The sequence below is a fragment of the Pseudophryne corroboree genome, chromosome 3 (assembly GCF_028390025.1).
Source record: "Pseudophryne corroboree isolate aPseCor3 chromosome 3, aPseCor3.hap2, whole genome shotgun sequence".
NCBI lineage: Eukaryota > Metazoa > Chordata > Amphibia > Anura > Myobatrachidae > Pseudophryne > Pseudophryne corroboree.
In genome coordinates, this window is record NC_086446.1 from 104733158 (window position 1) to 104758296 (window position 25139).

Here is a 25139-nt window from a genome sequence, read left to right on the forward strand (position 1 = left end):
GCTGTCTGCCGTTATGTGTAAAAAGGGGACGCTGTCTGCCGTTATGTGTAGAAAGTGCACGCTGTCTGCCGTTATGTGTAAAAAGGGCACGCTGTCTGCCGTTATGTGTAAAAAGGGCACGCTGTCTGCCGTTATGTGTAAAAAAGGGGCACGCTGTCTGCCGTAATGTGTAAAAAGGGGACGCTGTCTGCTGTAATGTGTAAAAAGAGGAATCTGTCCGCCGTAAGATGTAAAAGGGTCTCTACCTGGTGTAGTGGTGCTACAGTGCGGCGTAATTTGAATAATGGAGACTACTGTGCACCGTTTTATGAATTGGTATTATTTTGTGGCCACACCCCTTCCCCACGAAGCCACGACACTATGTATTTTTACGGCGCGCACTGCCTCTATTTTGCATGCAGGGGTGGGGCTCCAATGCCGTTTCTTGCACACAGTGCTAAAATGTCTAGTTACGGCACTGTTGCTAGGTATCCACTTCCCTGAGCAGGTTCCCCTCACCAGATCCTCTCCAGGGGAGAGGGGGTGGACTTGGATGGGATGGGGGGGGGGGGGGGGCCCAAGCCATTTTGTCGCACATGGGCCCACCGCTCGCTGGTTCCGCCACTGGACAAAGAGTCATATGACACATGTGGTTAAAAAGCGGATTTATTGTGGAATATTTAGTCCTGATATGGCATATTTTTAATGTTATATTTTTTATTAGATAAATATCGGTACCGGCCGGTATCATAGTGTAGTATTTGTATTGTATATTTCTATGCTGTATTCTTTTTATATATATATATAAAAGTAAACAATAAGTTTTTATACAAAGTGAACAGCGCTGTCTCATTCTTTAATTCTGTTGTCTATACTTTTGGGTGAACTGGGATCAGTTTCCCGAGACTAGCTGCTTTCACCTTGTATGGTGACAGCGCCAGGTGTATACTTTTGTAATATATATTGTGGGGCGTGGTGCTGCGCCCGCTGCCATATAAATTGCCTTAAGCGTGGTCTCAATCTTACGGTCAGCTGTCTCTTTCAGTGATATAGCTCCTGGTACCGATAGTACCACATTTTTTGGACAGTCCGGATACAGACGTATCGACTGACGGGGGGTATTCCCATACCTTCCTATCCTCAGCAGGGAGGGGAAAGGTATTTAAAAACCTCTGAGGAATTTTGCAATTTTTATCAGGGTTTAACCAAGCCTACCTGGCCAGGGAGTGTAATTCCTTAGAACAGGAAAATTTGTTAAGGTCTTTGTTAAAATATAACTCCTCATCTGGATCCGCCTCCTGATGCGGTATGTGGAGGACCTCTCTAATAGCCAAGATGAGAGCCTCCACCCAAGGGACAGAGAGCTGTCCTCATCCATATCATCATCCACAGCCGGCTGATCAGAAACAGAATCAGACTGGAGTACCTGAGGTAGTGAGCGTTTATGGGACACCACTAGAGGGGGCTGATAAGCCTTCTTGGTATCCGCTGCTTTAACCATACAATCAATAGAGTGTTTTAACACCTGTCTCTCTCTTTTAGCAGCCATTAATTCTGAATTTACATTCTGAATCATGCTATTGAAGCTACATCTAGTAAGTCAGGTGTCTGTGCAACTGTGTCCCTGTGGTGACAAGAAACATTGTGCACACGAGAGACCCTGCTGAAGACGGGTTGCATTACAAGCAGTACACATAACTATGTCAACAGACACCCTACCCACTGTAACACAGTTTAGCCCACTGACCAATACCTCCACACAGACCCTATAGAGCCCCTGGAGTGACAATGAGGAGCGGACACCTGCATAATGTGAAAGTATGTGACATGAGTGCAATGGAGCTACCGCTGGCGTGCCCCCCCTTCTATCATCCCCTGGTATCAGTACAGAGTCTGTAACAGCGTGGGTCCCTGTAGGAGCAGTGTTCATGCAGCCTGACAATCCGCAGCAGCAGGAAATGGTGTCTTCCCACCTCTGATACCGCTCCGGGAAGCCCCACCCCCTGTAATGGCACGCGGTCCCTGATAATTATATTATACTGATAAGTTTACATTATATATCTACATACAGTCCACACAAAGTTCTGGGCCCGTGACTGCAGTGTGACTTGCTGCCAACACTGCACTGTGGACCAGCTAACCGGGACCTCGGTGTAACACTCACCGCACCTGGATCTGTTAGAGGGTGGCGGCTAGCTGCTGGCGTGGGCACACATACTAACGATGTGTGATCAGTACCTTAGGAGCTCAGTGTTATGTCAGCTGGGATTACAAGCCATTAACCCTGAGGAGGTTGGTTCGGGTTCCCCTCTAAGTCCCATGAAGCAGGTAGTCTGTCTGCCAAGCAGAGCTACCTGAAAATAATAAACTAAATTAAATATAAAGAAAAATCTCTGGAGCTAAAGAGAAGTGCATCCGTCTCCTTGAGTAAATTTTTCTAAACTGAGTCTGGTAGGAGGGGCATAGAGGGGAGGAGCCAGCACACACATACACACACTAAAAGTTTTAAAGTACCAGGCTCCAGTGAACCCGATCTATACCCCTGGTACTAAAGTACAAGACTCCAGTATCCACTTACACGTAAGAGAAAAATACAGGGATAGAGATAAATTGTAAAGCTGAAGAGAAAAATATCAGACAGCAGAAACTACCACACGTCACATACAATTCAGAGAAATACAATGTATAACTGCAATGAGAACTTAATCAACTACTCAGCTTTGGTGGTCAGCAGGTAGGATATCAGTGTAGTAAAACCTTGCTTCGTGTATACGGTTTTACAGGGAGACTGGACCCAGAGTTCCTGGATACCTGGCTTGCTCGCACTAGTATGGCTGTCGAAGTCTCTGTGGGGAGGAGGGTGTGGAATTGCAGCTAAACAGCGGGAACTCCACGGTGGACTGGCGCCCAAAGCTGGGGGAGGGGCTACAGGTTGGCACTCCCTCCCCTATGTTGGCACTTCAATCACCGGTACTGAGGGACCCATAATAAATAATTCCTGTGCCCCTCTTACCTGCTTCCCCGATGGACGGCCACGCAGTCCAGATGTTGCCAGCAGCAGCGGTGCTAGACGTGTGTGAGAAAGTGTTAGAGCCTGTGTGCTGGAGTCTAATAGACATCTGCTGCTGACAGGCTCAATGTAAAAATAAAAAAAAATAAAGAAAAGAAGCTCCCTGTAAAAAGGTGAATCTAGCTTCCTGCTGCACCATACAAAAAAACTGACCTGCCTGAGCATGGGGGCAGGGTTATAGTGAGAGGGACCGGAGCATCCTGGGATATCTGAAAGGCTTAACTGTATGGTGCCCAGGAGCTGATCCTACACCTATAACCCAATGTTATCCCTGTGGATAAACTACCTTTATCCTTAGGCTTGCTTAATGTAGAAAGCTTAATTCTAGTCTTTTTATCACCCCAAACAAAGGAAAAGAGGAGAGCGTTAATCAGCTGTAACACATGTACGGGGATATATAAGGGGAATGTTGCAATATATATATATATAAGGTATTTGGGTTGCATGATCAATTTTAATAAATTTATCCTGGCAGTCATACGGAGGGGGGAAGTTCCTCCATATAGGTATCTTTATTTTTTTTTTTAAACACCTCAGTAATGGACATAAGATTCAGACGAACAAAGTCTTGGGGCGTGTGCGTTATCAAAACACCTAAATATTTAAATCAGTCTATTCCAGAGAGTAAGAGACAAAAAAAGGGGGGACATTTACTAAGCAGTGAGAAGAGCGGAGAAGTGAGCCAGGGGAGAAGTTGTCCATGGCAACCAATCAGCACTGAAATAACATCTATAATTTGCATACTATAAAATGATACAGAGCAGCTGATTGGTTGATGGGGCAGTTTCTCCACTGGCTCACTTCTCTGCTCTTATCACTGCTTAGTAAATGTACCCCAATATAGTGGATTTGGTCCAATTAAGCTATGGTATCCACACAACACAAACAGGGAGGCCACGAATACCTGAGCGGGCAGATATACAACAGGCCAAGGGATCGCTAACAAGAGCAAATTGCGCAGGGGAAATAACTGGGAGGTAAACCTATTAACAATAACGCGGGCAACTGGGGAGGAGTACAAAAGCTTAACCCAGTGAAAAAAGTTAGTACCAAACCCAAGCCTACGAAGCACCTCCCACAAGTTGGGCCACTCCACCGAGTCAAAGGGACGCTACCACGGCAACAACTGGAGCTTTTACTAGCGGCAACTGGTACTAACGGTACAAGTGAGGAATAAAGCAGTGCAGGGGCTGCAAAAAAGAGGGAATCGACAGCCTGCTGCTATTTTTGTGGAGACATAAGAGTATATCTAAACTCCTGATTATATAGCTGCAGCTCCTGTCCTATCAGGTGACATCTTCATGCCACACCTACAATTCACAGCTGGATGAACGGTTCCTGTCTCAGAGCTCAATTCATGTGCATATTTATGGACTGTGCATTTAAAGCTCCATTCCCAGTTGTTTGTTAAATTAAGACCTGCTCTTAGTACATGGAGATCCTTGGGAAACTGGAAGGAGTTAGTTAGTGAAGCCAAGAGAGTGTAGCTATAAGGTTATTTTCATGCAAACAAATTTGCTGTAAAAAAACTTATGAAATATTCAACAAACCTTGGAGATGAGACATTCAGTGGAGGTTCTGCATCATCAGGTATATAATCTTGTTTATCTAAGCAGAGATTAAAGTGTTAGTACTGGATAAAATACAGTCACATCTTCATGTACTGCATACCACAAAATAAGTGTTGCCGACAACAAGATCTTATGTAGACAACAAGGGACTTACAATCAAAATCCCGACGGTCAAAAACTTTACCATCCCAGAGGACCTGCAGGGGGAATATAATAGTGCCCGAAGCTGCGCTCGCCATGCGAGGAGACGCGGTACACTTATATGGTGTCCGTGTCAACATATGTTGACATACACACCAAAAAAACATTTAAAAAACTTTTGTCGACTTTTTGACCTGTCAACATTTTAAATGTTGGTATTTTGTCCTTGTCAGTATTTTAAATGTCGGAAATTTGACCATCTATCAATTGTTGTCGGGATTTTGATTGTAGATATTTCATACTGATCCAGACAACAAAGAGAGACTATGGGGTCTATTCAATTAGTGTCGGAATTTATGACAATTAGGAAAAACTGAACTTTTCGACTTTTTTAGGTCTAATTTGGATTTGACCTATTCAATTCTGGTGCCGTTTTTTCCAACTTGTCGAAAAACACGTGGAACGGTGGACTGGACGCAGATCCACGTGTTTTGTCTAATTTGCGGGCGTTTTCGACAGATGTTTGGCCTTTTTTCAACAATGCCAATTCGACTTTAAAAATAGGATTTTGGTTACCTACCGGTAAATCCTTTTCTTGTAGTCCGTAGAGGATGCTGGGGTCCATGGGGTACAGACGGGTCCACCAGGAGCCATTGGCACTTTAAGAGATTAATAGTGTGGGCTGGCTCCTCCCTCTATGCCCCTCCTACCAGACTCAGTCTAGAAAGTGCCCGAGGAGACGACATACTTCGAGAGAAGGAATTACACAGATTGTGGCGAGATTCATACCAGCTCACACAACAGGCAAATCCGGCTAACATGCCGGAACAACTCAGCAACAGCTGAAACAGTACATAACGCAGAACTTACCTAGGAACCAGGCAGTACTGAACTATAAAACCAGAGCAGGAAAACGCAGCGCTGGGCGGGCGCCCAGTATCCTCTACGGACTACGAGAAAAGGACTTACCGGTAGGTAACCAATCCTATTTTCTCTTACGTCCTAGAGGATGCTGGGGTCCATATTAGTACCATGAGGATGTACCAATGCTCCCAGAATGGGAGGGAGAGCGCGGAGGCTCCTGCAACACTGTCTGACCAAACTTGAGGTCATCAGAGGCCAAAGTATCGAACTTGTAAAACTTTGCAAACGTGTTCGACCCAGACCAAGTAGGCGCTCGGCAGAGTTGTACAGCCGAGACACCCCGGGCAGCCGCCCAGGAAGAGCCCACTTTATGAGTTGAGTGGGCCTTTACAGATCTTGGACACGGCAATCCTGCCGTAGAATAAGCATGCTGGATAGTGAACCTGATCCAGCGGGAAATCGACTGCTTAGACGCAGGACACCCAATTTTCTTGGGATCATAGAGGACAAACAGAGAGTCACTTTTCCTAAGACGAACCGTCCTCTGCACATAAATCTTCAAAGTCCTCACAACATCCAAGGCCTTAGAAGCAATTGAGGAGTCAGTAGCCACTGGCACCCCAATAGGTTGGTCGATATGGAAAGCCGATACAATCTTAGGCAGGAACTGTGGACGAGTCATAAGTTTCGCCATGTCTTCATGGAAGATCAGATAAGGGCTTTTACAAGATAAAGCCCCCAATTCTGACACGCGTCGTGCAGAAGCTAAGACCAACAAAGTAACCGCCTTCCACGTGAGAAACTTGAGATCAGCCTTCTGCAGAGGCTCAAACAAAGCTGATTGCAGGAACTGCAACACCACATCAAGATCCCAGGGCGCCGTTGGCGCCACAAAGGGAGGCTGGAAGTGCAGAACCCCTTTCAAAAAGGTCTGAACCTCAGGGAGGACAGCCAATTGTTTTTGGAAGAAGATGGACAAAGCAGAGATCTGGACCTTAATGGAGCCCAATCTCAGTCCCATATCCACCCCTGCTTGCAGGCAAAAAGGAGAAAACGTACAAGATGAAACTCCACCGTAGGAAACGTCTTGGACTCACACATCAAGAAACATATTTTATTCCAAATGCGATGGTAATGTTTAGACGTTACGCCCTTCCTAGCCTCTATCAGGGTAGGAATGACCTCACTCGGGATACCCTTCCGAGCTAAGATCTGGCGATCAACCGCCATGCTGTCAAACGTAGCTGTGGTAAGTCTTGATAAGCGAACGGCCCCTGCAGTAGCAGATCCTCCCGAAGAGGTAACGGCCTTGAATCTTCCAGCAGAAGATCCAGTAGATCCGCGTACCAAGCCCTCCTTGGCCAGTCTGGAGCAATGAGGATTGCCAGAACCTTTGTTCTTCTTACCAGTTGAAGAACCCTTGGTATCAGAGGAAGTGGAGGGAACACATACACTGACATGAACACCCACGGTGTTACCAGTGCGTCCGCCACTGCCTGTGGATCTCTCGACCTGGAACAGTACCTTGTTGAGGCGGGAGGCCATCATGTCTATGTGAGGAACCCCCCACCAACCGGTTACCTCCTCGAACACCTCCGGATGGAGGCCCCACTCTCCTGGATGGAGATCTTGTCTGCTGAGGAAGTCTGCTTCCCAGTTGTCTACACCCGGAATGAAGACTGCTGACATCGCCACCGCGTGCCTTTCTGCCCAGAGGAGGATTTTTGACACCTCTGACATGGCAGCCCTGCTCTTCGTTCCGCCTTGTCGGTTCATGTAGGCCACTGTGGTCACGTTGTCCGACTGCACCTGAACAGCCCGATCCTGTATAAGGTGTGCTGCTTGCAGAAGGCCGTTGTACACGGCTCTTCGCTCCAGAATGTTTATCGGGAGAAGGGATTCTTGATCCGACCACCGTCCTTGGAAGGTTTCCCCCTAAGCAACTGGTCCCCAACCTCTTAGACTTGCATCTGTGGTTAGAAGGATCCAGTCCTGAACTCCGAACCTTTGGTCTTCCAGAAGGTGAGGCAGTTGTATCCACCAGAGGAGTGAAATCCTGGCTTTCGGAGACAGACAGATCCTCTGGTGCATGTGTAGGTGAGATCCCGACCACTGGTCCAGGAGATCCAGCTGAAAGGATCGAGCATGAAACCTTCCGTATTGTAGAGCCTCGTAGGAGGCAACCATCTTCCCCAGAAGGCAGATGCACTGATGAACCGAGACCTGGGTAGGCTTTAAGACATCCCGGACCATTAATTGAATCACCAATGCTTTCTCCACCGGCAGAAACACCCTCTGCACTTCCGTGTCTAGGATTATTCCCAGGAAAGACAGCCTCCTTGTCGGCTCAAGATGAGACTTCGGAAGGTTCAGGATCCAACCGTCTCCTTGAGCAGATGTGTAGTGAGAGCAATGGATCACAACAACTTCTCCCTGACCGACGCCTTGATCAGGAGATAGCCCAGATACGGGATTATGTTCACCCCTTGCTTGCGGAGGAGAACCATCATTTCCGCCATCACCTTGGTGAAGATCCTCGGTGCTGTGGAGAGGCCAAACGGCAGCACCTGAAACTTATAGTGATCGTCCAACAGAGCAAACCTTAGATATGCCTGATGCGGCGACCAAATGGGAATGTGGAGGTATGCATCCTTGATGTCCAGAGACACCAGGAACTCCCCCTCTGTCAGTCCTGAGATGACAGCTCTCAAAGATTCCATCTTGAATTTGAACACCCTGAGATAAGGGTTCAAAGACTAAGTTCAGAATAGGCCGTACCGAACCATCCGGTTTCGGTACCATGTAAAGTTTCGAATAATAACCTTTGTTCCACTGCTGAGGCGGAACTGGAACAATGACCTCTGACACCACCAATTTTCGGATGGCTTCCATAAGAATTGTTCTGTCTGCCAGCAGAGCTGGCAAGCCTGACTTGAAGAAACGGTGAGGTGGGGGATTTTGAAACTCCTGTCTGTACCCCCTGGACACAATATCCAGCACCCAGGGGTCCAGGCCAGACGACACCCATCTGACCTTCCTCCAGGCCTAGTTGTCCACCGTCATGCGGAGGACTTAGGGGTATCAGAAGAAGGCTTCTGCGTTTGGGAACCTGTGGGAGCAGGTTTCTTTCCTTTGGCACGACCTCCTCTGAAGGTGTTCGAAGGTTTGTCTTTCTAGGCCTCGCGGGCCGAAAGGACTGTGACGTGGCTGGTGTAAAAGGTTTCTTCATAGCCGGTGCAGCTGAGGGGAGAAAAGGAGACTTACCCGCGGTAGCCGTGGCAATCCATGCATCCAGAGCCTCCCCAAAGAGAGCCTGTATAGGGTAGGACCTCCACACTTTTCCTAGATTCCGCGTCTGCAGACCACTGGCGCAGCAGAGACCCCTGCGAGCCGAGACTGACATGGAGGAGAAACCCGCAGCCATGGAACCCAGGTCCTTCATGGAATCTACCAGGAACCTGCAGAATCCTGAATATTACATAAAAATAAATCAACGTCGCCTCTATCCATCGTAGTCGATTCCTCCTGCAGAGTGATTGACCACCTGGCAATAGCTTTTGCAATCCAAGCACAGGCTATAGTAGGCCGTAATATAGCCCCGGAAGCCGTGTAAATGGATTTTAGGGTAGCATCTACCTTGCGATCCGCTGGGTCCTTCAATGCGGTAGATCCTGGGACTGGCAAAACCACCTGTTTGGACAGCCTAGAGACAGAGGCGTCGACTATCGGCGGGGACTACCATTTTTTTCTATCTTCCACTGGGAAGGGAAAAGCAACCAAGACCCTCTTAGGGATATGGAATTCTTCTCCGGAGTTCCCCAGGCATTCTCAAAGATAGCATTTAATTCTATGGCTGCCGGGAAGGTGAGGGGGGGGGGGGGTTTGGGGGGCTTCTTACGGTCTGTGAAAAAGGCCCCCTCCACCTGCTCAGGAGCTGTGTCAGAAATGTGCAACACATACCTTACAGCTTCAATTATCAACTGCACTCCCTTAGCAAGTGAATCTGTACCCCTCGACATATCCCCGTCACTGTCTGCAGTGTCAGAATCGGTGTCCGTGTCATCCTGCATAAGTTTGGCAAGTGCACATTTGTGAGAATGTACCGCAGGGGACCCCGAGGAAGAAGTTTCAGACCATACAACCATAGAGGATTGCAGGACCTGAGTGGCATGCTCAGTCCTAGCAACCCTATCAGAAATCTAAGAAATAGTCCCCCTCAGAGACTAACCATTCTGGCTCTCTAGCTGAGATTTGCGCTACAACAGTGCAATCCTGATTACATGGTATGCAGTCCTCCTGGGAAGATAAAACCTCTGCAGCATATAAAACAGTGTCCCTAGACATGTTGTCACATACACACCAAACACCCCACAAACACACAGGGTACTGGGTAGACAGAGTGTTCCCCCCCACAAGAATGGCAGAGAGACACAGAGATTGGAGCCAACCCACACACAGTGCTATTAGAGGTATAGGGAGACCCTAAACCAGCGCTGTCTGTGTCCCTTAATAGGTGACACAGTCTTTACACAGCCTCCCCTCTCTTCTACAACCCCCTGGTACCGTACAGATAGCTGGAGTTGCTCTGGAGGGACCTGTTCATCCACTGGCAGTGAGCTGCAGGCAGGAAAATGGCGCTGAACGCTGCTGGGTCCGCTCTGAGGAGAAGCTCCGCCCCCTTAATGGCGCTGTCTTCCCGCTCTTAGAAGATTATACTGGCCTGAGGATTTTGTGCTGGCTTGGATACGCAGACCCCGACAGGCTTGTTTTGGTCAGTGTAGGGTCAGGTGCTGGTTCAGGGCGCCCCTCACAGCGCCGCACCGCAGTGCCGTCCAGGAGCGCGGTTAATACTGCGCTCCTACCCTTAAGCGGCCCTCTTCACACTGACACCCCACTTGTAAGGGGGGACAGTGACTCACTCGCCACACTTCAGCTCTGCAAGGGGGTGGTGGCTGGCTGCCGGGGTGAGAGTTCCCCTGTTGTCCTTGGGGTCGATTCTATTCGGCAACTAATGAATAGCGCCGGGAATTAGCTCCCGACGCTATTCAATACAGCAACTAATTACCTGCAATTGTCGGGAATTCTTCTCTCATCCCCGGGGGATGAGAAGAGAAACCCGACAAAAGTGCTGCCTCGCGGCCGGCGCGAGGAAGATTCTGTCGGGAATCAGCCTCGCGCCGGGGAGTTAAGTCGGAGAATGTCCGTTCTCCCGACAATTCAACCTGTTTTGTCGGCGAGAACGGGCCATCGCCGACGTAACTAGTTGCTGAATTGAATAGCGTCGGGAGCTAATTCCCGGCGCTATTCATTAGTTGCCGAATAGAATCGACCCCCTTGTTTGCTATGGGCAACATCACCTCTTTTCACTTTTAGAAGCTTTAGTAAATTTACCCCATACTGTAAGCATAGACAGCATAAAATACATATAACAAGTGTACGCATATACAAAGCACACACAGCATAAAAATACATACAGTGTAAGCATAGACAGCTTAAATCACATACACCAAGTGTAAGCATAGACAGCATAAAACACATACACCAAATGTAAGCATAGACAGCATAAAACACATACACAGTGTAAGCATAGACAGCATAAATCACACACACCAAGTGTAAGCATAGACAGCATAAATCACACACACCAAATGTAAGCATAGAAAGCATAAAACACACACACCAAGTGTAAGCATAGACAGCATAAAACACACACACCAAGTGTAAGCATAGACAGCATAAAACACACACACCAAGTGTAAGCATAGACAGCATAAAACACATACACTAAGTGTAAGCATAGACAGCATAAAACACATACACACAGTGTAAGCATAGCATAAAATGCAAGCAAAAAGTGTAAGCATAGACATACACCAAGTGTAAGCACAGACAGCATAAAAAATACACACAATGTAAGCATAGACAGCATAAAACGCATACAAAAAGTGTAATCATAGACATACACCAAGTGTAAACATAGACATACACGTAGTGTAAGCATAGACAGCATAAAATACAAAAAGGTGGGTGACACATGTAACATCCAATAGAAAACATAGGTATACTTTGTAAACCTAAACAAAAGGCAGTGAAAAACAAGGCAATCCGCTCTCAGCGTCAAGAAAAAGGAAAAATAAGAATTTACTCACCGGTAATTCTATTTATCGTAGTCCGTAGTGGATGCTGGGTACTCCGTCAGGACCATGGGGAATAGACGGGCTCCACAGGAGACTGGGCACTCTAAAAGAAAGATTAGGTACTATCTGGTGTGCACTGGCTCCTCCCTCTATGCCCCTCCTCCAGACCTCAGTTAGGGAATCTGTGCCCGGAAGAGCTGACACTACAAGGAAAGGATTTGGAATCCAGGGTAAGACTCATACCAGCCACACCAATCACACCGTACAACTCGTGATAACTACACCCAGTTAACAGTATGAATAACAACTGAGCCTCACTGAACAGATGGCTCATAACAATAACCCTTTAGTTAAGCAATAACTATATACAAGTATTGCAGAAAATCCGCACTTGGGACGGGCTCCCAGCATCCACTACGGACTACGAGAAATAGAATTACCAGTGAGTAAATTCTTATTTTCTCTGACGTCCTAGTGGATGCTGGGTACTCCGTAAGGACCATGGGGATTATACCAAAGCTCCCAAACGGGCGGGAGAGTGCGGATGACTCTGCAGCACCGCATGAGCAAACTCAAGGTCCTCCTCAGCCATGGTATCAAACTTGTAGAATTTTTCAAACGTGTTTGACCCCGACCAGGTAGCAGCTCGGCAAAGTTGTAATGCCGAGACCCCTTGGGCAGCCGCCCAAGAAGAGCCCCCTTCCTCGTGGAATGGGCTTTTACTGATTTAGGATGCGGCAGTCCAGCCGCAGAATGCGCAAGTTGAATCGTGCTACAGATCCAGCGAGCAATAGTCTGCTTAGAAGCAGGAGCACCCAGCTTGTTGGGTGCATGCAGGATAAACAGCGAGTCAGTATTTCTGACTCTAGCCGTCCTGGAAACATAGATTTTCAGGGCCCGGACTACATCCAGCAACTTGGAGGCCTCCAAGTCCAGAGTAGCAGCAGGCACCACAATAGGTTGGTTCAAATGAAACGCTGATACCACCTGAGGGAGAAATTGGGGACGAATCCTCAATTCTGCCCTGTCCCTATGGAAGATCAGATAAGGGCTTTTACATGACAAAGCCGCCAATTCTGACACACGCCTAGCCGAAGCCAAGGCCAAATATATATGACCACTTTCCACGTGAGATACTTCAACTCCACGTTCTGAAGTGGCTCAAAACAATGTGATTTTAGGAAATCCAACACTACGTTGAGATCCCAAGGTGCCACTGGAGGCACAAAAGGGGCTGAATATGCAGCACTCCCTTAACAACGTCTGAACTTCAGGCAGCGTCTTTCCTAGCCTTTAACAGCGTAGGAATCACTTCATCTGGAACGCCCTTTTTCGTTAGGATCCGGCGTTCAACCGCCAAGCCATCAAACGCAGCCGCGGTAAGTCTTGGAACAGACAGGGCCCCTGCAGTAACAGGTCCTGTCTGAGAGACAGAGGCCATGGGTCCTCCGAGATCATTTCTTGTAGTTCTGGGTACCAAGTTCTTCTTGGCCAATCCGGAACTACGAGTATAGTTCTTACTCCTCTCTTACTTACTATTCTCAGTACCTTGGGTATGAGAGGAAGAGGAGGGAACACATAAACAGACTGGTAGACCCACGGTGTCACTAGTGCGTCCACAGCTATCGCCTGAGGGTCTCTTGACCTGGCGCAATACTTTTTTAGCTATTTGTTGAGGCGGGACGCCATCATGTCCACCTGTGGCCGTTCCCAACGGTTCACAATCTGCGTGAAGACTTCTGGATGAAGTCCCCACTCTCCCGGGTGGAGGTCGTGCCTGCTGAGGAAGTCTGCTTCCTAGTTTTCCACACCCGGAATGAACACTGCTGACAGTGTTAGCACGTGATACTCAGCCCATCAGAGAATCCTTGTGGCTTCTGCCAACGCCATCCTGCTTCTTGTGCTGCCTTGTCGGTTTACATGGGCGACAGCCGTGATGTTGTCTGACTGAATCAGCACTGGCTGGTTTTGAAGCAGGGGTTCTGCTTGCCTTAGGGCATTGTAAATGGCCCTTAGGTCCAGAATATTTATGTGTAGGGAAGTCTCCTGACTCGACCATTGTCCTTGGAAGTTTCTTCCCTGAGTGACTGCTCCCCAACCTCGGAGGCTTGCATCCGTGGTCACCAGGACCCAGTCCTGAATGCCGAATCTGCGGCCCTCGAGAAGATGAGCACTCTGCAGCCACCACAGCAGAGACACCCTGGCCCTCGGGGACAGGGTGATCAGCCGATGCATCTGAAGATGCGATCCTCACTTGTCTAACAGGTCCAACTGAAAGTTCCTTGCATGGAACCTGCCGAAGGGAATTGCTTCGTAAGAAGTTACCATCTTTTCCAGGACTCGCGTGCAATGATGCACCGACACCTGTTTTGGTTTCAGGAGGTCTCTGACCAGAGATGACAACTCCTTGGCCTTCTCCTCCGGGAGAAACACCTTCTTCTGTTCTGTGTCCAGAAACATGCCCAATATCAGCAGACGCGTCGTAGGAACCAGCTGCGACTTTGGGATATTCAGAATCCAGCCGTGCTGTTGTAGCACTTCCTGAGATAGTGCTACTCCGATCAACGACTGCTCCTTGGACCTCGCCTTTATAAGGAGATCGTCCAAGTACGGGATAATTATAACTCCCTTCTTTCGAAGGAGTATCATCATTTTGGCCATTACCTTGGAACACACCCTCGGTGCCGTGGACAGACCAAACGGCAACGTCTGGAATTGATAATGGCAGTTCTGTACCACAACCTTGAGGTACTCCTGGTGAGGTAGGTAAATGGGGACATGTAGGTAAGCATCCTTGATGTCCAGTGATACCATGTAATCCCCCTCTTCCAGGCTTGCAATAATCGCCCTGAGCGATTCCATTTTGAACTTTAACTTCCTTATATAAGCGTTCAAGGATTTAAAATTTAGAATGGGTCTCACCGAACCGTCTGGTTTCGGTACCACAAACATTGTGGAATAGTAACCCCGTCCCTGTTGAAGGAGGGGAACTTTTATGATCACCTGCTGGAGGTACAGCTTGTGAATTGCCGCCAGTAATACCTCCCTGTCCTGGGGAGTAGCTGGCAAGGCTGATTTGAGGTAACGGCGAGGGGGAGACGTCTCGAACTCCAGCTTGTATCCCTGAGATACCACTTGTAGAACCCAGAGATCCACCTGTGAGCGAACCCACTGGTCGCTGAAATTCCGGAGACGGGCCCCCACCGCACCTGGCTCCACATGTGGAGCCCCAGCGTCATGCGGTGGACTTAGTGGAAGCAGGGGAGGATTTTTGTTCTTGGGAACTGGCTGTATGGTGCAGCTTTTTCCCTCTACCCCTGCCTCTGGGCAGAAAGGACGCGCCTCTAACCCGCTTGCCTTACTGAGGCCGAAAGGACTGTACTTGATAATACGGTGCTTTCTTAGGCTGTGAGGGAACCTGAGGTAAAAAAGTCGACTTCCCAGCTGTTGCTGTGGATACGAGGTCCGAAAGACCGTCCCCAAACAATTCCTCACCCTTGTAAGGCAAAATTTCCATGTGCCTTTTAGAATCAGCATCACCCGTCCACTGCAGAGTCCATAATACTCTCCTGGCAGAAAAGGACATCGCATTAATTCTAGATGCCAGCCGGCAAATGTCCCTCTGTGCATCTCTCATATATAAGACTACGTCTTTAATATGCTCTATGGTTAGCAATATAGTGTCCCTGTCAAGGGAATCAATGTTATCAGACAGGGAATCAGACCACGCTGCTGCAGCACTGCACATCCATGCTGAAGCAATAGCAGGTCTCAGTATAGTACCTGAGTGTGTATACACAGACTTCAGGATAGCCTCCTGCTTTCTATCTGCAGGCTCCTTTAAGGCGGCCGTATCCTGAGACGGCAGTGCCACCTTTTTTGATAAGCGTGTGAGCGCCTTGTCCACCTTAGGGGATGTCTCCCAGCGTAACCTATCCGTTGGCGGGAAAGGGTACGCCAGTAGTAACCGTTTAGAAATTACTAGTTTCTTATCTGGTGAACCCCACGCTTCTTCACACAATTCGTTTAACTCATCAGATGGGGGAAAAGTCACTAGGTGCTTTTTCTCCCCAAACATAATACCCTTTTTTGTGGTAACCGGGTTAATGTCAGAAATGTGCAACACATTTTTCATTGCCGTAATCATACATCGGATGGCCCTAGTGGATTGTATATTTGTCACATCCTCGTCGACACTGGAGTCAGACTCCGTGTCGACATCTGTGTCTGCCATCTGAGGTAGCGGGCGTTTTTGAGCCCCTGACGGCCTCTGAGATGCCTGGGCAGGCGCGGGCTGAGATGCCGGCTGTCCCAAAGCTGCGTCATCGAACCTTTTATGTAAGGAGTTGACACTGTCGGTTAATACCTTCCACATATCCATCCACTCAGGTGTCGGCCCCACAGGGGGCGACATCACATTTATCGGCACCTGCTCCGCCTCCACGTAAGCGTCCTCATCAAACATGTCGACACAGCCGTACCGACACACCGCACACACACACAGGGAATGCTCTGACTGAAGACAGGACCCCACAAAGTCCTTTGGGGAGACAGAGAGAGAGTATGCCAGCACACACCACAGCGCTATATAAACAGGGATTTACACTAACAACAGTGAATTTTCCCTATAGCTGCTTAATATACTCAGTTTGCGCCTAAATTTAGTGCCCCCCTCTCTTTTTTACCCTTTGAGCCTGGAAACTGCAGGGGAGAGCCTGGGGAGCTGTCTTCCAGCGGAGCTGTGAAGAGAAAATGGCGCCGGTGTGCTGAGGGAGATAGACCCGCCCCCTTCTCGGCGGACTTCTCCCGCTTTTTTATATACTTTTATGGCGGGGGATTATGCACATATACAGTTTATTAGACTGTATTATGTGCTTTTTGCCATGTAAGGTACTCTAATTGCTGCCCAGGGCGCCCCCCAGCGCCCTGCACCCATCAGTGACCGGAGTGTGTGGTGTGCATAGGGAGCAATGGCGCACAGCTGCAGTGCTGTGCGCTACCTTAATGAAGACCAGTAGTCTTCAGCCGCCGATTTCCTCCGGTTTCTTCCGTCTTCTGGCTCTGCAAGGGGGACGGCGGCGCGGCTCCGGGAACGGACGATCGAGGTCGGGCCCTGTGTTCGATCCCTCTGGAGCTAATGGTGTCCAGTAGCCTAGAAGCACAAGTTAGCTGCAAGCAGGTAGGTTTGCTTCTCTCCCCTAAGTCCCACGTAGCAGTGAGTCTGTTGCCAGCAGATCTCACTGAAAATAAAAAACCTAACAAATACTTTCTTTTCTAGAAGCTCAGGAGAGCCCCTAGTGTGCAACCAGCTCGGGCCGGGCACAGATTCTAACTGAGGTCTGGAGGAGGGGCATAGAGGGAGGAGCCAGTGCACACCAGATAGTACCTAATCTTTCTTTTAGAGTGCCCAGTCTCCTGCGGAGCCCGTCTATTCCCCATGGTCCTTACGGAGTACCCAGCATCCACTAGGACGTTAGAGAAAATAGCGTTATTAAATTCCAGGGGGCAAAGGCACTTATTAAGTATAGTATAATCAGGTCCAAAAACAAGAGAGAAAAAGACACAATAATGATTAATGGAGTAAGTAGTTCAGACACATTCAGAGTCCACCTCCAATCATTTATCCCATATGCTGTTGAACGTAGCCTCTGCATTCCTAGATAAAAAGACATGCTTCTGATGCCCGATAGCACTATTTATTACAGATACAAAGAAAATATGTAATTCTGCGCATGCAATAAGTTGCTGCTTCATACCACCAGATGAATCACCTTCACCCGTCAAACATACAATCACAAAATATATTGGGTAAAACACCACTTTAACTTTCCAGCGAGTACATGCTTATTACAATATGGATTTCATGCTACTAACTTACTGGTTTAATAAAAATGTACCAGACTTGTACTGATGCACTATTCCCCAACAAGAAAGTGTTCATGCAACTTTAAACCAAAATCAGAGAAGGTGGCAAAATGCACCCTCAAGGCTTTAGCACTTAGGACAGTGAGAAGTTAATCGCCCCCAAAGCTACATTAACAGTATGGAGTAAGATACAGTACGTTTTATGGAGAAAAAATAGTTGCATTTGCTGAAGCAGGACTAATGTAGTGGCCGTAGAAATACTACATATAGCCATCTATATATAGCATATGTCTACTCAAACGATCAGAAACAGACTCCATGAGGGCCCGACGTCCACAGGTGGGGGTTGTGCTTACAGCCCAACACCGTGCAGGACGTTTGGCATTTGCCAGAGAACACCAAGATTGGCAAATTCTCCACTGGCGCCCTGTGCTCTTCACAGATGAAAGCAGGTTCTCACTGAGCACATGTGACAGAGTCTGGAGACGCCAAGGAAAACGTTCTGCTGCCTGCAACATCCTCCAGCATGACCGGTTTGGCAGTGGGTCAGTAATGGTGTGGGGTGGCATTTCTTTGGGGGCCGCACAGCCCTCCATGTGCTCGCCAGAGGTAGCCTGACTGCCATTAGGTACCTAGATGAGATTCTCAGACCCCTTGTGAGACCATATGCTGGTGCGGTTGGCCCTGGGTTCCTCCTAATACAAGACAATGCTAGACCTCATGTGGCTGGAGTGTGTCAGCAGTTCCTGCAAGATGAAGGCACTGATGCTTTGGACTGGCCCGCCCGTTCCCCAGACCTGAATCCAATTGAGCACATCTGGGACATCATGTCTCGCTCCATCCACCAACGCCACGTTGCACCAAAGACTGTCCAGGAGTTGGCGGATGCTTTAGCCCAGGTCTGGGAGGAGATCCCTCAGGAGACCATCCGCCACCTCATCAGGAGCATGCCCAGGCGTTGTAGGGAGGTCATACAGGCACGTGGAGGCCACACACACTACTGAGACTAATTTTGACTTGTTTTAAGGACATTACATCAAAGTTGGATCAGCCTGTAGTGTGCTTTTCCACTTTAATTTTGAGTGTGACTCCAAATCCAGACCTCCATGGGTTAATAAATTTGATTTCCATTGATAATTTTTGTGTGATTTTGTTGTCAGTACATTCAACTATGTAAAGAACAAAGCATTTAATAAGAATATTTCATTCATTCAGATCTAGGATGTGTTATTTTAGTGTTCCCTTTATTTTTTTGAGCAGTGTATATATATATATATATATATATATATATATATATATATATATAAATATATTAGTGCTTTGGAATATAAAGTTCAGCCTGAAGGGAATGAAAAAGCATAAGAGCACCGTGCACATTAACCGCATTTAGAGACCACTCCCCACCTACCCAAGACCACCCTGGGCTGTGAAAGTAGAACTCAGCCAGTCCATAAGAAACCCAGAAAACGAGTTTTATGGTAAGAACTTACCTTTGTTAAAACTCTTTCTGCAAGGTACACTGGGCTCCACAAGGAAAGACATAGGGGTGTAGAGTAGGATCTTGATCCGAGGCACCAACAGGCTCAAAAGCTTTGACTGTTCCCAGAATGCATAGCGCAGCGTCCTCTATAACCCCGCCTCCCTGCACAGGAGCTCAGTTTTTAGTTAACCAGCCCAATGCAGTAGCAGTAAAAGAGACGACAACGGTTAGTAGCCACATACACCACACTCTCACGACAGGAGAAGTGTCAGCAGCTAATGCCATACCAACCCAAAGAAGCTAAGTGCGTCAGGGTGGGCACCTTGTGGAGCCCAGTGTACCTCGCAGAGTGAGTTTTAACAAAGATAAGTTCTTACCATAAAACTTGTTTTCTGCTGCGGGGTACACTGGGCTCCACAAGGAAAGACATAGGGGATGTCCTAAAGCAGTTCCTTATGGGCGGGGACACACTGTAGCGGGCACAAGAACCCGGCGCCCAAAGGAAGCATCCTGGGAAGCGGCAGGATCGAAGGCATAGAACCTTATGAACGTGTTCAAAGAGGACCACGTAGCCGCCTTGCACAATTGTTCAAGGTTCGCACCACGGCGGGCCGCCCAAGAAGGTCCAACAGGCCGAATAGAATGGGCCATAATGTGAGCAGGAGCTGACAACCAGCCCTCACATAAGCATGTGCAATCACCATTCTAATCCATCTGGCCAAAGTTTGCTTGTGAGCAGGCCAGCCACGTTTGTGAAATCCAAACAGCACAAAGAGAGAATCAGATTTCCTAATAGAAGCAGTTCTCTTCACATAGATACGGAGAGCCCATACCACATCCAAAGACCGCTCCTTGGGAGACAGATCAGGAGAGACAAAGGCCAGTACCACAATCTCCTGATTAAGGTGGAACGAAGAAACCACCTTAGGCAAATAACCGGGACAAGTCCTAAGAACCGCCCGGTCACGGTGAAATATCAGATATTGGGAACTACAAGACAAGGCATCCAAATCCGACACCCTTCTAGCTGAAGCAATAGCCAGCAGAAACACCACCTTAAGGGAAAGCCACTTAAGATCAGCTGAACCAAGAGGTTCAAACGGAGACTCTTGTAACGCCTCCAAAACCACCGACAAGTCCCAAGGAGCCACAGGCGGGACATAGGGAGGTTGGATACGCAACAAACCCTGAGTGAAGGTATGCACATCAGGTAAGGTCGCAATCTTTCTCTGAAACCACACCGACAAGGCAGATATTTGAACCTTGAAGGAGGCCAGACGCAGGCCTAAGTCCAGGCCCTGCTGAAGGCCAACAACTTGGCTGTACTAAATTTGGAAGCGTCATAATTGTTAGATGCGCACCAAAGAAAGTAAGAATGCCAGACCCTATAGTAAATCCGAGCCGAAGCCGGTTTCCAGGCCCGCAACATAGTTTGAATGACCGCCTCAGAAAACCCTTCAGCCCTCAAGACGGAAGCTTCAATGAATATTGCCGATATGGCCGGTAAATGGCGTTCCGCCCAATGTAGAATCCGTGAGACTTCCTTCATTGCCAAACGGCTTCGAGTGCCGCCTTGATGATTTATGTAAGCCACTGTGGTGGCGTTGTCCGACTGTACTTGTACATGACGGTTCTGAATTAAATGCTGGGCCAGGTTCAACGCATTGAAGACCGCCTGCAATTCCAGAATGTTGATCGAGAGGAGAGATTCCTCCTTGGTCCACCGACCCTGAAGGGAGTGTTGCTCCAGCACCGCGCCCCAACCTCTTAGACTGGCATCTGTCGTCAACAGGACCCAGTCGGATATCCAGAAGGGACGGCCCCTGCACAATCGTTGGTCCTGGAGCCACCAGTGCAGCGACAGATGGACCTCCGGAGTCAATGAGATCATGTGAGACCTGATCCGGTAAGGCAGGCCGTCCCACTTGGCCAGAATCAGCTTCTGGAGGGGGCGAGAATGGAATTGAGCATACTCCACCATGTCGAATGCTGACACCATGAGGCCCAGCATCTGCATCGCGAATGTATCGACACTTGTGGACGAGAAAGGAAGCAACGAATCCTGTCCTGAAGCTTCAGAACTTTCTCCTGAGACAAGAACAACCGCTGGTTGTGAGTGTCCAATAGCGCTCTCAGGTGCACCATGCTCTGAGCAGGGACCACGGAGGATTTCTTCCAGTTGATGAGCCACCCGTGGGCTTGTAGAAACCGGACAGTCATATCCAGATGACGTAGGAGAAGTTCTGGGGAATTTGCCAGGATTAACAAGTCGTCCAGATAAGGCAGTATCCTGACCCCTTGACGGTGGAGTACCACCGTCATCACCGCCATGACTTTGGTGAAGACTCGCGAAGCTGTAGTTAAACCAAAAGGTAACGCCCGAAACTGGTAATGGAGGTTGCCAATTGCAAACCTCAGGTATTGCTGATGCGACACTGCTATAGGAATATGCAGGTAAGCATCCTGTATGTCCAAGGAGACCATATAGTCCCGGGTTCCAAGGCCAGAACTATAGAGCGAAGGGTTTCCATACGGAACTTGGAAACTTTCACAAACCTGTTCAATGCCTTGAGTTTGAGAATGGGCCGGGAGGACCCATTCGGTTCGGGACCAGAAACAGCGGCAAATAGTACCCCCGGCCCCTCTGAGCAAGAGGCACCTGTACTACGACTCCTGTATCCAGGAGGGTCTGTACCATGGTGCCATTATGCTATGGTGCAACCTCGAGTGACGACTTCCCGTACCCAGGTATTTGAAGTGGTTTTCAACCATTCCTGGGTATACCCTAGAAGCCGGCTTATCGGTCTTGGAAGCGGGCTGACGGGCCGCCCAGGCTCTTTTGGGCATCGGCTTACCAGGTTTGGAAGTGTAGGCCTGCTTGTTGTACGCCTGACCTTTTGCTTTACCTGAAGGACGAAAGGGGCGATAGGAAGTACCTTTAGCCTTCGACACAGAAGTAGCGGTACTTGGCAGACAGGCAGTTTTGGCAGTAGCCAAGTTAGCCACTATCTTATTTAAGTCCTCCCCAAACAGAATATCTGCCTTGAAAGGGAGTACCTCCAGGGTTTTTCGAGAGTCCAGATCCACAGACCAGGATCTCAGCCACAATATCCGGCGAGCCAGGACTGATGTAGTAGAGGCCTTGGCTGCTAGAATACCGGCATCAGAAGCCGCCTCTTTAATATAGTGAGAAGCTGTGACAATATATGACAAGCATTGTCTAGCATGGTCAGAAGAGATTTCAGCTTCTAACTCTAGGGCCCATGCTTCAATAGTCTCTGCAGCCCATCTAGCTGCAATAGTGGGCCTTTGTGCATCACCCGTGAGGGTGTAAATCACTTTCAGACAACCCTCCACACGTTTATCCGTAGGCTCTTTTAGAGACGTGACGGTAGTGACAGGTAGAGCTGAGGAAACCACCATCCTAGCCACATGTGAGTCTACTGGAGGAGGCGTTTCCCAATTTTTAGACAGCTCTGGCGCGAGGGGATAGCGAGCCAGCATCTTCTTTTGAGGCACAAACTTCTTACCCAGGTTTCCCCAGGGTTCCTGACGTATATCCACTAGGTGGTCAGAGTGAGGTAAAACTTGTTTAACCACCTTCTGACGCTTGAACCTATCTGGTTTGTTAGGAGGGGCGGATGGCTCGGGATCATCCGTAATCTGTAAATTTAACTTAATAGCCTCCAAAAGATCAGGAACATCCACATGTGAACTACCCTCCCCCTCAGCAGTATCTGTGTCAGAATCTGTGGGGTCAGTGTAAGCGCCATTTTCATCAGACGAGATGTCAGTGACAGCAGTGGATTGTGAGGAGACAAGAGCTCGCTTAGAGGACCCCTTGGTCTTAGGCGAGCGAGGGTCAGACTTTTTAGTAGTCAAGGACTGGTTCAACTTCTTCAATTGAGCAGACAAATTATCCGCCCACGGCGGGTTAGCTGCGGGGACCACATACGGTTGCAAAGGCATAGGAGGTCCCATAGGGGGTGTTAGTTTAGTAACTAGCGCATGTAGAAGCGTAGAGAAAGTAACCCACGGTGGGTCATTGTGTACCCCCGTTGCCACAGTCCCACTGGGGGGCAAGGAGCCTCCAGAACCAGAGCCCACAGCTGCTATATTCTCCTCATAGGGATCTGTGGCGTCAGCGACACCGGCAGTGTGTTCAGCCCCAGAACTGTTACCTTCAGCAGCAGACATGATATAACTTGCAGTACCAGGTAACACAGTACAATTGTCAGCAGCACAATAACTCTTACCCAAACCCCTGCGCAGTGTAGTCAGCACAAGCAGAGATACAGGAGAGATACAGTGACTAAAATCACAGAGAAAAATACGTATTAAGGCATATCTTGTGAAAATCCTATATAATTATAAAACCTGACGCACCAAGCCCCCTCATGTTATAGAATATAGGGATAGCAAGTTGAGTGAGAGACACGAAATGGAAACCACTCAGCAAGCTAATGCACACACATATAGTCACAGTTAAACAATGCAGAGGTTATTACTAACAATAATACTGCACTGGACCAGCTTATATATAGCTATGTGGTCAATAGATATAACACTGCACAGTAAGAACTGGATGTACAGTATATCACAGGGTACTTGTACCACAGAACCCTGACTAAATGCACTCTTTCTTAACTAACACTGTCTAATTGACATGTAGAATACTTAAGTGTCATGTAAAGTCACAGCGCTGACAACCAGGCGGCTTTACACAGGAGGATTTGCCCAAGCAGTCCCAGGAACAGTGTAGCTGAGAGAAATGGGGCCCAAACACTGACAGGGAGTGAGGGAGAGACAGATATGTAGCTCCAGGGCGGGAACATTTACTTTAAATTTCGCCCTGGGGCTGGGGGAGGGGCTCCAGGTCTAAGCCTTATCCCCACTGCTGGCAAAACCACCAGGTACTGCGGGCTACATATAAAAAGGTTTTAAGGGAAAACCTGACCTGCACCCATGCCCTGGTGATCTAGTGGGATCGCCTGTACTGCCACAGTGTCCACCGCCAGCGCGCGCGGCCCACCTCCCACGCCGGATCGTGATAAAGCACGGGTCCAGCGAGCGGGACCCACTCACCACCTCCCGAAGCGCGGCCACGTAATCCCGGAGAGCCCCCATCGTGTGTGCCTGACCAGAAGAAAATCAGAGCCTCCTGCTGTAGTTACCCGGCAAACAGGGCTCGGGAGTGTACAGCGCCGCTGGGGAGAGATGGAGCTGCACCAGTGAATGTCACTAGACATGTACACACTGCTACAGCCTTTGAAGTCTTCGCTTTTCTTCAAAAAAGCTCTTCTTAGGACTGCCCAAAGCAGCCCCTCTGTTATGTGCCTGCTATCTGCAGCACCAACTACAAAACTGAGCTCCTGTGCAGGGAGGCGGGGTTATAGAGGAGGCGGCGCTATGCATTCTGGGAACAGTCAAAGCGTTTGAGCCTGTTGGTGCCTCGGATCAAGATCCTACTCTACACCCCCAATGTCTTTCCTTGTGGAGCCCAGTGTACCCCGCAGCAGAAAGGAGGGTCCAAACCCAAATCTAAGGCACTAAAACTAATTGGCAGAGTTACAATAGTATGACCACACTCACACCAATGTAACAAATGAACCATTTGGGGAGGGAAGTAATAAAGACAGAAATTCAAATTTCAGCCGTGACGTTTAAAGCGACAAATTATTGCTTTGTATCTCGGGTCTAAATTGCAGAAACATCGAAACTTTCCGTGACCCTATTGAGAGGACACAACTGCTAAGTGGGATATGCACAGAGACACATGGGGGGAGGAGGAGGGGGGGGGTATTCAATTAAGTGCAGTTTTCTCGACTGGTTGAAAAAACGTCACTAATTCGACATAGGGCATTCAATTGTGGGCGTCTTAACCCATTTTGTAATCCATTTTCGCATATGCTGTTTCACTTTTTTTTTTTTGTCGAGTTGGCAAATTGGGGGAAAATTGCGCCATAATTTGCCAAAACACGTGTATCGGCGGCAAATTCGCCAATACACGTGGTTTTTGTCAGTGCCAGATT

The 25139-nt window shown here is 48.5% G+C and overlaps 1 protein-coding gene across 4 annotated transcripts in view; it reads right to left on the bottom strand.

The window, feature by feature from the left end:
* TDRD12 (tudor domain containing 12) overlaps positions 1-25139 on the bottom strand; it is a 614823-nt gene that overhangs the window by 67296 nt on the left and 522388 nt on the right. For all 4 annotated transcript variants that reach the window (XM_063958365.1, XM_063958363.1, XM_063958366.1 and 1 more), the window contains one exon: positions 4600-4657. In XM_063958365.1, the coding sequence (XP_063814435.1) occupies positions 4600-4657 (58 nt within the window). The remainder of the gene's footprint in view (positions 1-4599; positions 4658-25139) is intronic.